The sequence below is a fragment of the Sardina pilchardus genome, chromosome 4 (genome assembly GCF_963854185.1).
Source record: "Sardina pilchardus chromosome 4, fSarPil1.1, whole genome shotgun sequence".
Lineage (NCBI taxonomy): Eukaryota > Metazoa > Chordata > Actinopteri > Clupeiformes > Clupeidae > Sardina > Sardina pilchardus.
This window is the reverse complement of record NC_084997.1, coordinates 17255479-17267978: the sequence shown is the minus strand read 5'-3', so window position 1 is coordinate 17267978 and position 12500 is coordinate 17255479. Positions and strand designations below refer to the sequence as shown.

The window sequence follows — 12500 nt, the reverse complement described above, 5'->3', positions numbered from 1 at the left end:
GGTTATAAACTTCTCAGAAGGGACGCTATAGAATTACTTTACAATCAGGGTATGGAAAGCATGGAAATTGGATGGCTTTGTATTTCCCATTTCTGAAGGGTAGAGAGCATTGTGGGTAATGTAGTCCCCCAGTGATGACTGTGGTCCTGATGCTGTTTCAGGTGAAGCTGATGCCCCCGGCGCCCAATGATGACCTGGCCTCCCTGAGTGAGCTGACGGACAGCAGCCTCCTCTACGAGATGCAGAAGCGCTTCGGAAACGACCAGATCTATGTAAGACGGCCTGTCACACACACACACACACACACACACACACACATCCTGACAGGCTGGAGTTTGCTCTCTTCTCTAGGCGTCAGCACACACACACACACACACACACACCCTGACAGGCAGATGTACTACGGTTTGCAACAGAGCATAACCAGCTCCATCACCAGTCCACAGAAACCACACACTGCTCCTCTTCCTACGTTCTGTTTTCCAAACCTGAATCTTGTGGCGTAGTCAGCTCTTTTCTCAGCCACTTTAGCATAATCTGCGGTGCCCACCACTGAATGCTGTCATTTAATCACACACACACACACACACACACACACACACACACACACACACACGCACACAGCTGAAATGAATCATCCAAAATGAATCATCTGCATTTTAGCGATCAGGAAATAGCACAGTACATGCTAATAAGATATCATCAAACAGAGATAATGCAGGACAGCGATTCTACTCCACTGAATAAATAGCCTACTTGAGCCATTTGTGTAGCTGTGCTAAACATAGCCAAAAATCTAATCAAAAAGCAAGCATCTAGGCTACATAGTAATTTATGTGAAAAACTAAATCTAAGACAAAATGTAAAATATTAACAAAAGTAATGCTTGCTTGACTATGTGTATTTTGTATATTGAGTGCTGATTTAATTGTTTCTGAAAGTCTATCCTATCCATGCATTTAGCTGCACCTGCTTTTAACAAATGTTGACCGCAAAAAAAACAAAAAGAAAACAAGCTGTCACCTGTATTTTTGATAAGTAAACCAGAATACCTAATCTATCGCCGTTAGACACTTCTCCTCTCTTGTCTTTGAGTGAGCTTCCCACATTTCTCTCGACCTTCCCAGAAATGCCTCAGCTTGAGTAACTGAAGCATCCTTTGCTGAGGGAAGCTGAAAGTGCTTTCATTCATATGGGGTCTGTTCATGCATATCATGCCGCGTTTCAACGCACACACACACGCACACACACACACACACACATACATGCATACACACACACACACACACACAGACACACACACACAGACACACACACACACACACACACACACACACACACACACACACACACACACACACACACACACACACACACACACACACACACACCCACCCACACACACACATGTGTATGATGTAGTGCTCCAGCTGGGTGGGCTCGTCCTCAGTCAGCAGGATGATGGATGATTGATCCTGCAGGCCACTCATCTAGACTCCCCCACGCTGCATCTCCTCACAGTCCTCCACACCGCCTGCTCCTAGCAGGGAGTCTCCCCCACATCCAGGCCTCTTTCTGGGCTCCGGCTGCTCCGGTGTGCCCCCCCCCCCACACACACACACACACACACACCATCTCCTCCTGCCTCCACACTGTACCCAGTCCAAGGGGGGGTGGGGTGGGGTGGGGTGGGTAGCTGGACCTGTTCCCTGGCATCTTGAGGGGCACTGGGGGCGGGCTGGTGGCTGCCCAGACCTCCCAAGCATAGTCCCTGAAGGGCTGGCCACTTGGCGCAACGCCTTTATCTTTAAAGGCACAAACACAAGGAAAACACGCACATCAAACACACGCGCACACAGACACACACACACACACACACACACACACACACACACACACACACACGTATATATCTACAAACACACACACACACACACACACTCACACACACACACACACACACACACACACACATATATATATATATACAAGCGTGTTCATTGTGGCCTGTCTTGTTTGTACGTGGGCCAGTGACTGGTGTGGGGATAGCGGCTCTTAGGTCGCACTCGTTTGGGGCCAAAAGCTGGTGCCAGCACACTGGGCGGATGAAAGGGTCCACACAGGACCACTTAGACACACACACACACACACACACACACACACACACATTCATGCACACACACATTCATGCACACACACACACACACACACATTCACTCACATACATACACACACACACTCACATACTAGCGCGCTCTCACTCCTTTACACACACACACACACACACACACACACACACACACACACATTTATGCACACACACACACACACACACATTCACTCACATACATACACACACACACTCACATACTAGCGCACTCTCACTCCTTTACACACACACACACACACACACACTCACACACACACACACACACACACACACACATACTCTCTCTGTCTTTCATACACAGGCACACACACAAAGACTCACAAAGACTCTTTTAAACATGGCATTCAGGCTCACGCACGTCCTCTCACAGCTACCTCCTCTCCATCTTAACCGAGTCCTTCAGACCCTCTGCTGGAGTGCAAATCAATATGCAGCGAGATCATAGGAATAAATCCATCAGCGACAGTGCAGACCTGATACCTGTGATTGCAGGATCGTTTGATCGCCCCTTGCCACCGTTTCCCCAGCCCTGGCTCCCCCTCTCTGGCTCGGCTAGTGCTGCCTGGCCCACGGCTCAGTGTGGGAGGCAGCTGTAGTCCCCACTCCAGAGCAGCGGGAGCCAAGATCAATGAGGAATGGCCTCTGTTACCCCCATGCACACAGGTCTACGCCACACACTCACACACACACACACACACACACACATGCCATGACCACACACACGCACACCTCTATACACACACACACACACACACACACACACACACACACACACACACACACACACATCACCACTATACACATACACCTATACACACACACACACACCTCTATACACACACACACACACACATACACACACAGACATACACACACACAGGTCTACATCACACACACACACACACACACACACACACACACACACACACACACACACACACACACCTTGACCACACATACACACACAGATGCACACAAAAACACACACGCAAACATCTACACTGCACACACCTATACACACGCACGCACACATACACACACATGCATAATGGAGTCTAATGAAGTCAGCTCTCACAGAAGGCTGTTAGCAGAATGGAGCGATAGAGGGAATAAGAGAAAAAAAAAGAATGACATTGAAATGAAAAATAAACAAGCCCTCCTAATTCACAGGAAACTGTAGAACCCAGAGAGAAGAGAACCTGTGTGCTGGCAGAAAGAAAGAAAAAAAGAAAGGATGGCTGGTTACAGGGGGGACTGGGGGTAATGGCAGGGAGGATGGAGAGAAGAGGGGGAGAGGAGAGAAACGAGAGAGGGAGCGAGGAGGGGAGCCCATATGTTTCCCAGCAGGGTGGTGGCTGCAGTGGCTTTGTTGGCGGACCGCCTCCCGCCACGCTGAAGAGCTGGACATTGTTCCGTCGGTTCAATACTGAGCGAGCGCTCGCTCCACAGCGAAATGGCCAGGACAGGGCTCTCGGTGGAAGATGATGATAGTACTTAGCGATGATAGGGATATTTTCTCATCAGGATTTTTTGGGAATTGAGGTCTTAGGGGGTTGTAAAATCCTCTTTGTTGGTGTCCTTCATTGAGGGCTGGGGGGGAGCAAACACCGGATATGATTGAGATGGGTTGGGTTATATTTTTGTTCTGTTATTGTTTGCAAAGATGAACCACCAAACTCACCCTGACTAACGGTGCTGTAGCTAAGCTGTAATGGAAGACACTTAGCACCTACCTTAACTTTCAGCCAGGTGAATGGACTCGAAAGCTTTGTGTATTTATTACCTGCTAATTCACAGGAGACTGGACTTTGCTAGCGTAATCGCTAACATATCACAGCCCTTTTTACCAGTCTGTGACCTTGTCTTAGCACCGTTAGCAATTAGGCTATCTCTCCCGTGGGCTCTCTGCAGGGAGGAGTGGTGGTGACTGAGATTAGCGATAGCTCACTGGTTTCAAGCTCCAGTCTCCCTGGGGGGAGAATTAGCGGTTAGCGCCGGCACCTCACCCTTCAGGCCACTTAGGAGCCCTGCCATGTCTGGAGGCCAGAAGGGCCGACATGGGTCGATGGAGAGAAGGAAGCTCAAGGAGAGGTTATGTTTGCTTTGTCTGTTGCTCAAAACTGATTCTTTCAGTGTTGCCACGATTGTGTAACAATGCGAGTTAGCATTTATTGCTGCTCTAACATGTCCTCATCATACTGTACCCTGATTGTTTCCCTTTTTGTTAGTCACTTTGGATAAAAGAAAAAGTCAGCTACAAGAACATACTACATGTAGTAGTGTTACTAAAGCACTGCAAACAGACTCCTCTCTCACTGCTCATGCACTTAATTGCTGCTGCGCTAACATGTCCATATTGTGCTGTACCCTAATTGATAGTTTCCCTTTTTGTAAGTCGCTTTGGATGAAAGCCTCAGTTAAAAGACTGCGTGCAAATGTAATAGTGTTACTAAAGCAATGCAAACAGGCTCTCCTCTCATTGCTCTCATGCTTGTGTTTTACAGACTTACATCGGACACATCCTTCTGCTCGTCAACCCAAACAAGGACCTGCCCATCTACTCTACCCTTGTAAGTAAAACGAATGAAGTAGTTATTAGTCTACATGACCACCCATGGAATATTTTTTTCTGTGTGTGTGTGTGTGTGTGTGTGTGTATGTGTGTGTGTATAAATAGCCGGTGCATATGGTTGGAAATGGGATTAGACTTCTCTATTAATAATTCATTGGTTTCCTGTCACTGATACTCTGACTCGCCTTCCTTTCTCTGCCTGTGGAGTGACCGATCAAATTTGGCATTACAGGCAACAACCACCACCCCCTACACACACACACACACACACACACACACACACACACACACTGACCACACATATCCCTGCTGCCACATGCACAGTGCCTGTCCAAAAACACACATCTGTCACACTTCAGATGCCTGAAATATGGCAGCCAGGGCATGGACACATGAACGCCATGTGTTGCCCATTGATAAGAGCAACATAATAAAGTATGACAAGATGACCATCTGTCCATTTCTGCGGTCGGACCGGAGATGGGAGGGCTCGCAAGAGATGAAAGCAAGACATGGAGGAAAACATTTAGCACTAAGTATTAAAAGAAATATAGATAGACAGAGAGAGAGAGGGGGAGCAAGGGAGAATGTGTGTGTGTGTGTGTGTGTGTGTGTGTGTGTGTGTGTGTGTGTGTGTGTGTGTGTGTGTGTGTGTGTGTGTGTGTGTGTGTGTGTGTGTGTGTGTGTGTGTGTGTGTGTGTGTGTGTGAGAGAGAGAGAGAGAGAGAGAGAGAGATAGAGAGAGAGTGAGTGTGTGTGTGTGTCTGTGTGTGTGTGTGTGTGTGTGTGTGTGTGTGTGTGTGTGTGTGTGTGTGTGTGTGTGTGTGGTAGCTCTTTGAAGTCCAGCTGAGTTTTGGAGAGCAGGCAGGGCCCCCTTGGCGAATCACCCTACATTTGAGGCCTCATTTCAGGCATCATTTCCCTCTCCGCAACCCCTCCTGCACCGGAGGTCTGTTTGGGCTGTGGCGTAGCAACAGGGAGAAGGACATATGTCGCCTCGTCTGGGGAACCTTGAGACGTCTGTTTCGCCCCTGTCAAACGCGTCCAAAACTCCCCTTGCCAGAGCACCACCCTCTAAAAGCCTATTGGACTTCCTCCATCTCTATCTTTTGGCTCACAGTAACCCCAAACGATTCTCTGCGAGATCAAGTAATCAAGCGAACCCTTCCCTTCCATCCGTAATCCATTCCGCTGATCTGACCAAGTAGTCATCTTACGGGGCTGCAGCGAGTGGACTCTAATCTGCACAGGGAGAGGCAGTTCTAATTGGGTCGCAGTCTTATCTTCTACCGCGGGATTGGTGTCTTCATCGCCTGCCTGTTTGACTACAGTGCTGCTGATGTTTTGTCCCAGCCTGTGGCGTGATGCTGCTGCTGAATGCTGTTATTTGAGCTTGGCTCTGTGAGAAGCTCTACGCTCGGAGGCTGACGAATGGCGGAGAGAAGGGATGGCGGTCACTCCTTCTGTAGCATTTTCCTCCTCTGTCCTGTGGAGATCTCTCTCTCTCTCTCTCTCGCTCTCTTTATCTGTCAATGCCTGTCGTTTTCTCCCTCCCTCGCTCTCCGCCTTCTGTCTTCTTTCTTTATCCCTTGCTTTCCTCTCGCTGTCTGTGTTTTGTCTGTATATGTCTTTCTTTCTCTCTCTCTCTCTCTCTCTCTCTCTCTCTGTGTCTCTCTCTCTCTCTGTCTCTGTCTCTGTCTCTCTGGCGTGTCCTTGAGGTGTCCTCTAGATGTGAGTGAGCCTGTGTTCAGCAGTGGCTCAGTGCAAGGGGTAATGAGATCTCAGCATTAGCCTCCGTTTCTGCCTCTGAACTGGGCATTTATTCAGCTTACGCTGCATGTTCTCACGCACACACACACACACACACACACACACACACACACACACACACACACACACACACACACCATCCTACGCATACACACACACACACACACACCGCCCTTGGTTACCCTCAAATCTCGATCCACTGGGACTTGGGATGTGCTGCATTTCACATGGAAGTGGCCAATTTTTGAAAAAGTTGGAACGAGCGACAAAGCTCTGACTATGAATGCTTTTGTAACAAAAACTTGTCCAACAACCACAAAGACTGGCTATGAGAGGCCACAGCAACACCCGTGATTGAGAGAGGTGTCTCAGCTCACTCTCACATCCAAAAGCTGTATCCAGCTGAACGGACCTCAATTCACTCTTCGACACCAACACGGTTCTGTCACTCTGAAACACTACAGACTGTGACGGGAGGTAATTGGAAGGGAAACACAGTTGAAATCCTTCCACAGTAATGGCAGGTACATCTTCATGAGTGTGAGATGATTTGTCACAGTTTGCTTTGGGGGTATCAAGTCGCACGTCACTCGGTGTTATGTAAGGTGTGTGTGCAGCTGCCGAGATGTGTAGGGGCGTCTGGTTGTGCTGTTAGCGATCCTTGTAACACACCTTGTTATCTTCTCTCTCACCTCTACTTACAGTATCTCCCTCTCTCTATCTCTATCTTGCATTTTCCTAAAATTGCTGTTAGAACTGCTCTTATTAAGATTAAAATGTTTTATAAAAAAGTCGCTTTGGTGATAAAGCGTCAGCCAAATGTAATGTAATGCAATGTAATGTATTCTCTCTCTCTCTTTCTCTCTCTCATTCTCTCTCTTTACCCCTCTCTTTCTCTTCTCTCTTCCTCTCCTCTCTCTCCATCTCTCAGGTGAGTCAGCTGTACCTGAGCTCCACCGGCCGCCTGTGCTCCTCCCTCCCGCCCCACATCTTCTCCTCGGCCGAGAGAGCCTATCACATGATGCTTCAGGAGCGACGCCCACAGTGCTTCATCATCAGGTGATGCCGGCTGCCTGTCAATCAATCTAGCGCCCCTCCCACCCTCAGACATTTAGTGCACATCCAAAAACCATGCATCTGTACATTGGCACACATGCACTCATACACTCATACTGTACATTGTATGACACAATATAGCGCATAGTCACACACATGCGTAAACACATCGTCACCTTTCTACACACATACATTTAACACACATGCACAGCTGAAAGGCACACTTCATGATTTTGCACATAGATTAGTCAAACTGGCTCATATTAGTATAAATATTAGTATTAAAGTATTCATGAATGCTTATCATACTCCATCCTAAGTCCATTGGCCTACATAAATGATTGACCTACATTGTGAATACTCTTGACCAATCTACCCTATAGAAGACCCCCAGCTACTTTAATCTAGTTCTTTATTTCCGAGGGATTTAATTTGTGAGTTTTAATTACTCACACAAGCTCAATTTATAACTCAAGTGGGGACGGGAGTGTTTTGGTGAAGCCCACTGCCCAGATAAAACCAGCTCTGGCCAGGTCATCTTGAACGCATCCAGAGAGATTGATGAGGGTGCAGGGTGTGAATCCAGACCTGTTTAACGCTCGCCGAGAGATTAATGGGTCTGGGGAGGCGCTGAAGGTGCCTGATCCCTTTGTCCTCCGCTGGACCAAGGCCATTTTCCAACTGATTGCAATTAAGTGGGAACAGCGGCGTTCCGGACGGTGTTCCGGTGCAGTTGTGCTGAGCAGGAGCGGAACTGGCAGGCGGTTTAATGCGCCTCTCTGCCTTGGCCATTCATCACCGCAGCACCTTCAGGTGAAGGGAGGACACACACACACACACACACACACACACACACACACACACACACACACACACACGTACACACATATATACACATATACACTGGGAACATGCACACACACACACACACACACTGGAACATGCACGTGCATATACACACACAACACTTGCACTTGCACTTGCGCACACACACACACACACACACACACACACACACATTACAGACCCACACACGCATTTATTTGCACTGACACACTCAGACACACATGCACATACTGTACACATACTAACAGTACATGTAAACACATACTCATAAGAGAAAAATAAACACACACACACACACACACACACACACACACACACTCACACATACACACATGTGCCCACCCACACACAACCTCAAATGCACACAAAATCAAGCAAAGAGAATCCACTGTAGTGCAGCACACACATGCACAGAGACACAGAAATGAAACACACATAGCCAACCACATACAGCTCTGCACTGCTAACGGCAGCTCTAAACGCCCATTTAAGTCAGTGGGTCACTGAGTCAATATCCTTGTCAAGGCAAGCGTGCAGCTGAAGTGAGGTGGTAACATACTGTATCTGTTACAAGATGTCCAAGGTCAGAATACGCACACACACACACACACACAGACACACAGACACACACACACACACACACACACACAGACACACACACACACACACACACACACACACGCACGCACGCACGCACGCACGCACGCACGCACACACACACACACACACACACACACACACACACACACACACACACACACACACACACACACACACACACACACACACACACACACACACACACACACACACACACACACACACACACACACACACACACACACGCACGCACATGCCCTATCCACATGCATCAGCTGAATTCAGGTTAGGTCCAGCTGTTTAAGGGAATGTGTAATGCTCCCTAACTCCCAGAGCAGGGTTTGTACTACAGGGCTGGAGAGTCCCATACGCTCAGAGCCCCTTGAAGTTGAATGTGATCAGGCTGGGTGTGGGTCTGTGTACACCAGCGGGACCAGGCCTGGCCAGGAGCTCTGCCCTCCAGCACAGGCCCAGGGCTGGGTTGTTGCAGAGCACGGGCCAGATGGGTGTGGATGACAAGCTGAGCCCCAATGGACAGGGAAGTGTGTGAGAGAGAGCTGGGGTGGGGTGGGGAGGAGAGAAGGGGGAGGAGAGGGATGGGGAGAGAGGAGGAGAGAGGGTAGGAGGGAGGGTAGGAGGGAGGAGAGAGAGAGGAGAGGAGAGGAGAGGGTAGGAGAGAGGAGAGGAGAGAGAGGGTAGAGGAGAGGAGAGGAGAGGAGAGGGGAGGGCAGAGCAGAGTGTGGACTCTGACGGCTTGACAGATGTGGACCATGCCCAGATGACTTCAGCTCAGAGCAACAGCAGCAGCTCTCTCTCTCTCCCCCATCATTCTCTCTCTTTCTCTCTCTCCTCTCATGTTCTCTCTCTCTCTCTTGCTCCTTTCCTCACATCAATTCTGTTTCATTCAATTAGATTTAATAGCGTGACGAAACTGACAAAGTATTTCTGACAACAGAATAGATTAGTTTGATTGATTCAATTGGTTGATTAAAAAGGTGAAAATGACATCTATTTTCTCTCTCTCTCTCTCTCTCTCAGTCTCTCTCTATCCCTCTCTTCCTCACTCTTCTTCATTCTGCCCATATAAGGTGCCAGTCATTTGGGCTTCTCCACCCTGCGTCTGCTGGTAGTGTTGTCAAGCGTGGAATGACCCCGACAGGCAGAATTATGCAAACCCAAAGCCTCATGCATTATGGAGGCCATGTGAGCAGCTATCGCATGTGAGCGGAGAAGCAGAACAAGGTGTTTGTCAGCTGTCAGTCACCGATATGAACAAGACAACTTTTCTGGCCCGGGGCCACTGGAGGATGAACTCGGCACGAAAGAAAGACCCACTCACAGAGAGAGAGAGAGAGAGAGAGAGAGAGAGAGAGAGGGGGATGGAGAGAAAGAAGAGAGAGGGAGAAAGAGAGAGGAGATGGAGAGAAAGAGAGAGAAGGATGGAGAGAGAAAAGGAGAGAGAGAGAGAGATGAGTGGAATGTTCTTGGGCAGAGTGTTGGTAGCCTGTAGGAAGTCTGATGAGTCATCAGGCCCTTATCGCCTCGCTGTGCCACTGAGCCCCATCGCTCTCCTCTCCTCCTTTCCTCCTCTCTTCCTCTTCTCCTCTCCTCTCCTCCTCTCCTCTTCTCATCCGTTCATTCTGCTCATTCTCTCTCTACGTTTATCTATTATTCATCAACCAGATGAAAACTCTGCCAACTCTGACAAACTCTCATATAACTCTTATTATTTGCCCCTTCTCTCTCTCTCTCTCTCTCTCTCTCTCTCTCTCTCTCTCTCTCTCTCTCTCTCTCTTTTTCTTTCTCTTTCTCTCTCTCTCTCTATCTCTCTCTCTCTCTGTCTGTCTTTCTTTTTGTCTCAGTGGAGAGAGTGGTTCTGGGAAGACGGAGGCCTGTAAGCACCTTCTGAAACACCTGGCCGCTCGTTCCAGTCCCAAAGGCTTTGCCCTGGAGCCAAGGATGAAGCATGTGAGATATGCACACACACACACACACGTGCACATGCACGCATGCACGCACACCCACACACACACACACCACACACACACACACACACACACACACACACACACACACACACACACACACACACGGTCTTTCTAAGCCTAAACGGAACTGTATAGATAATCTGCCCTGGTGATGTGTCAGTCCAAGAGGATGCTGTCGTCAGCACCTCTGCCGGAGGCTGTGCACCTGACCCACAGTGACCGGCAGGGTCACTGAGCCGCTTTCATATTCACTGTGCGTCCACATCAGCATATTTCTTAAAGACGTGCCAGAAGTCAAAGTCTTATGAAGTGCGCTGTCGTTCTGGACTTAGTGGGAAAAGTGCAGGAATGACTGATCACGGTGGAATGGTCACGGTGGAATGACTGGTCACGGTGGATATGGTCACGGTGGAATGACTGATCACGGTGGATATGGTCACGGTGGAATGACTGGTCACGGTGGAATGACCGGTCGCAGTGGGTTGTGAGGTGTGATCTATGAATGATCAGTAGACAGTAGAGTGAAAAGCCACACTTGCATCTTCACACCCTTATGCACTGACACCCACAAGTGTATTTTGCATACACTTAAACATATTCTTTCCTCCACTCACTCACTCACACACACACACACACACACACACACACACACACACACCTAATCTATGACAGACTCTTATGACAAATGTGTGGTTTCTGATATACCAAGGGACTGTGGGTGGACCCGTGGGTGACAGAGGCTATGGGCAATGGGGAGGTAATTGAGTGTTCTAACGGGTGAAAATCTAAATGCACTGCCGAGTGGGTATGGCACTGGCTGTAGCATGGCAGCGCCAGCGATGCCCCAGCCATGCCAGTCCTGCCAGTCCAGCGGTGCCAGGCTGTATCAGAAGCCCTGTGCTGCACGGCTGCCTGCTTATCTGGGTCACCAGCTCAGTGTGCCGACAGGGAGGGGTGAGCGAGGAGGCGCCACTGGTGTCTTATCTCACATCGCCACCTGGTGGAGAAACATATGCCAGTGCATCTGCCTCCCTGCTCCAATGATGATCTCAGTTGTTCATGTGTGCAATCTCACAGATACCATTCATAATATCTAACAGTTTGATATCCATGTTAATAATCATATATGCTCGGCACTGTAATATGAAGTGAAGTCACAATTATGGTATATTTTCAAAAAAGCAAGACTTTGCATTGAGACCATTAGATGGATAGATACAGTAGATAGATACTTTATTGATCCTTGAGGGGAAATTGAAGATCCTAGTAGCTTAAGACACACACACACACACACACAACATACACTACAATGTAAACATGATGTTCAAATCTATTTGGGGATCATTTCGCCCCCTATTACAAATGTAGCCCTTCATTTGACCTTGCCCTATGACCTTGCCCTATGTCCCTGCCCTGTTCTCACTTGGGTTTTATTGCTGCTTGTGTGCTGGCGCAGGTCAACTGTGTCCTGGAGGCGTTTGGTCACGCCAAGACCCCCA

The 12500-nt window shown here is 48.6% G+C and overlaps 1 protein-coding gene across 1 annotated transcript in view; it reads left to right on the top strand.

Annotated features, from left to right (window-relative positions):
• Nucleotides 1–12500, top strand: part of myo16 (myosin XVI) — a 144482-nt gene that overhangs the window by 64058 nt on the left and 67924 nt on the right. Inside the window, exons 12-16 of the mRNA XM_062533651.1 lie at nt 162–272; nt 4675–4740; nt 7443–7570; nt 10876–10981; nt 12458–12500. The exon at nt 12458–12500 is cut by the window's right edge and continues 75 nt beyond it. Coding sequence (XP_062389635.1) covers nt 162–272; nt 4675–4740; nt 7443–7570; nt 10876–10981; nt 12458–12500 — 454 coding nt within the window. The remainder of the gene's footprint in view (nt 1–161; nt 273–4674; nt 4741–7442; nt 7571–10875; nt 10982–12457) is intronic.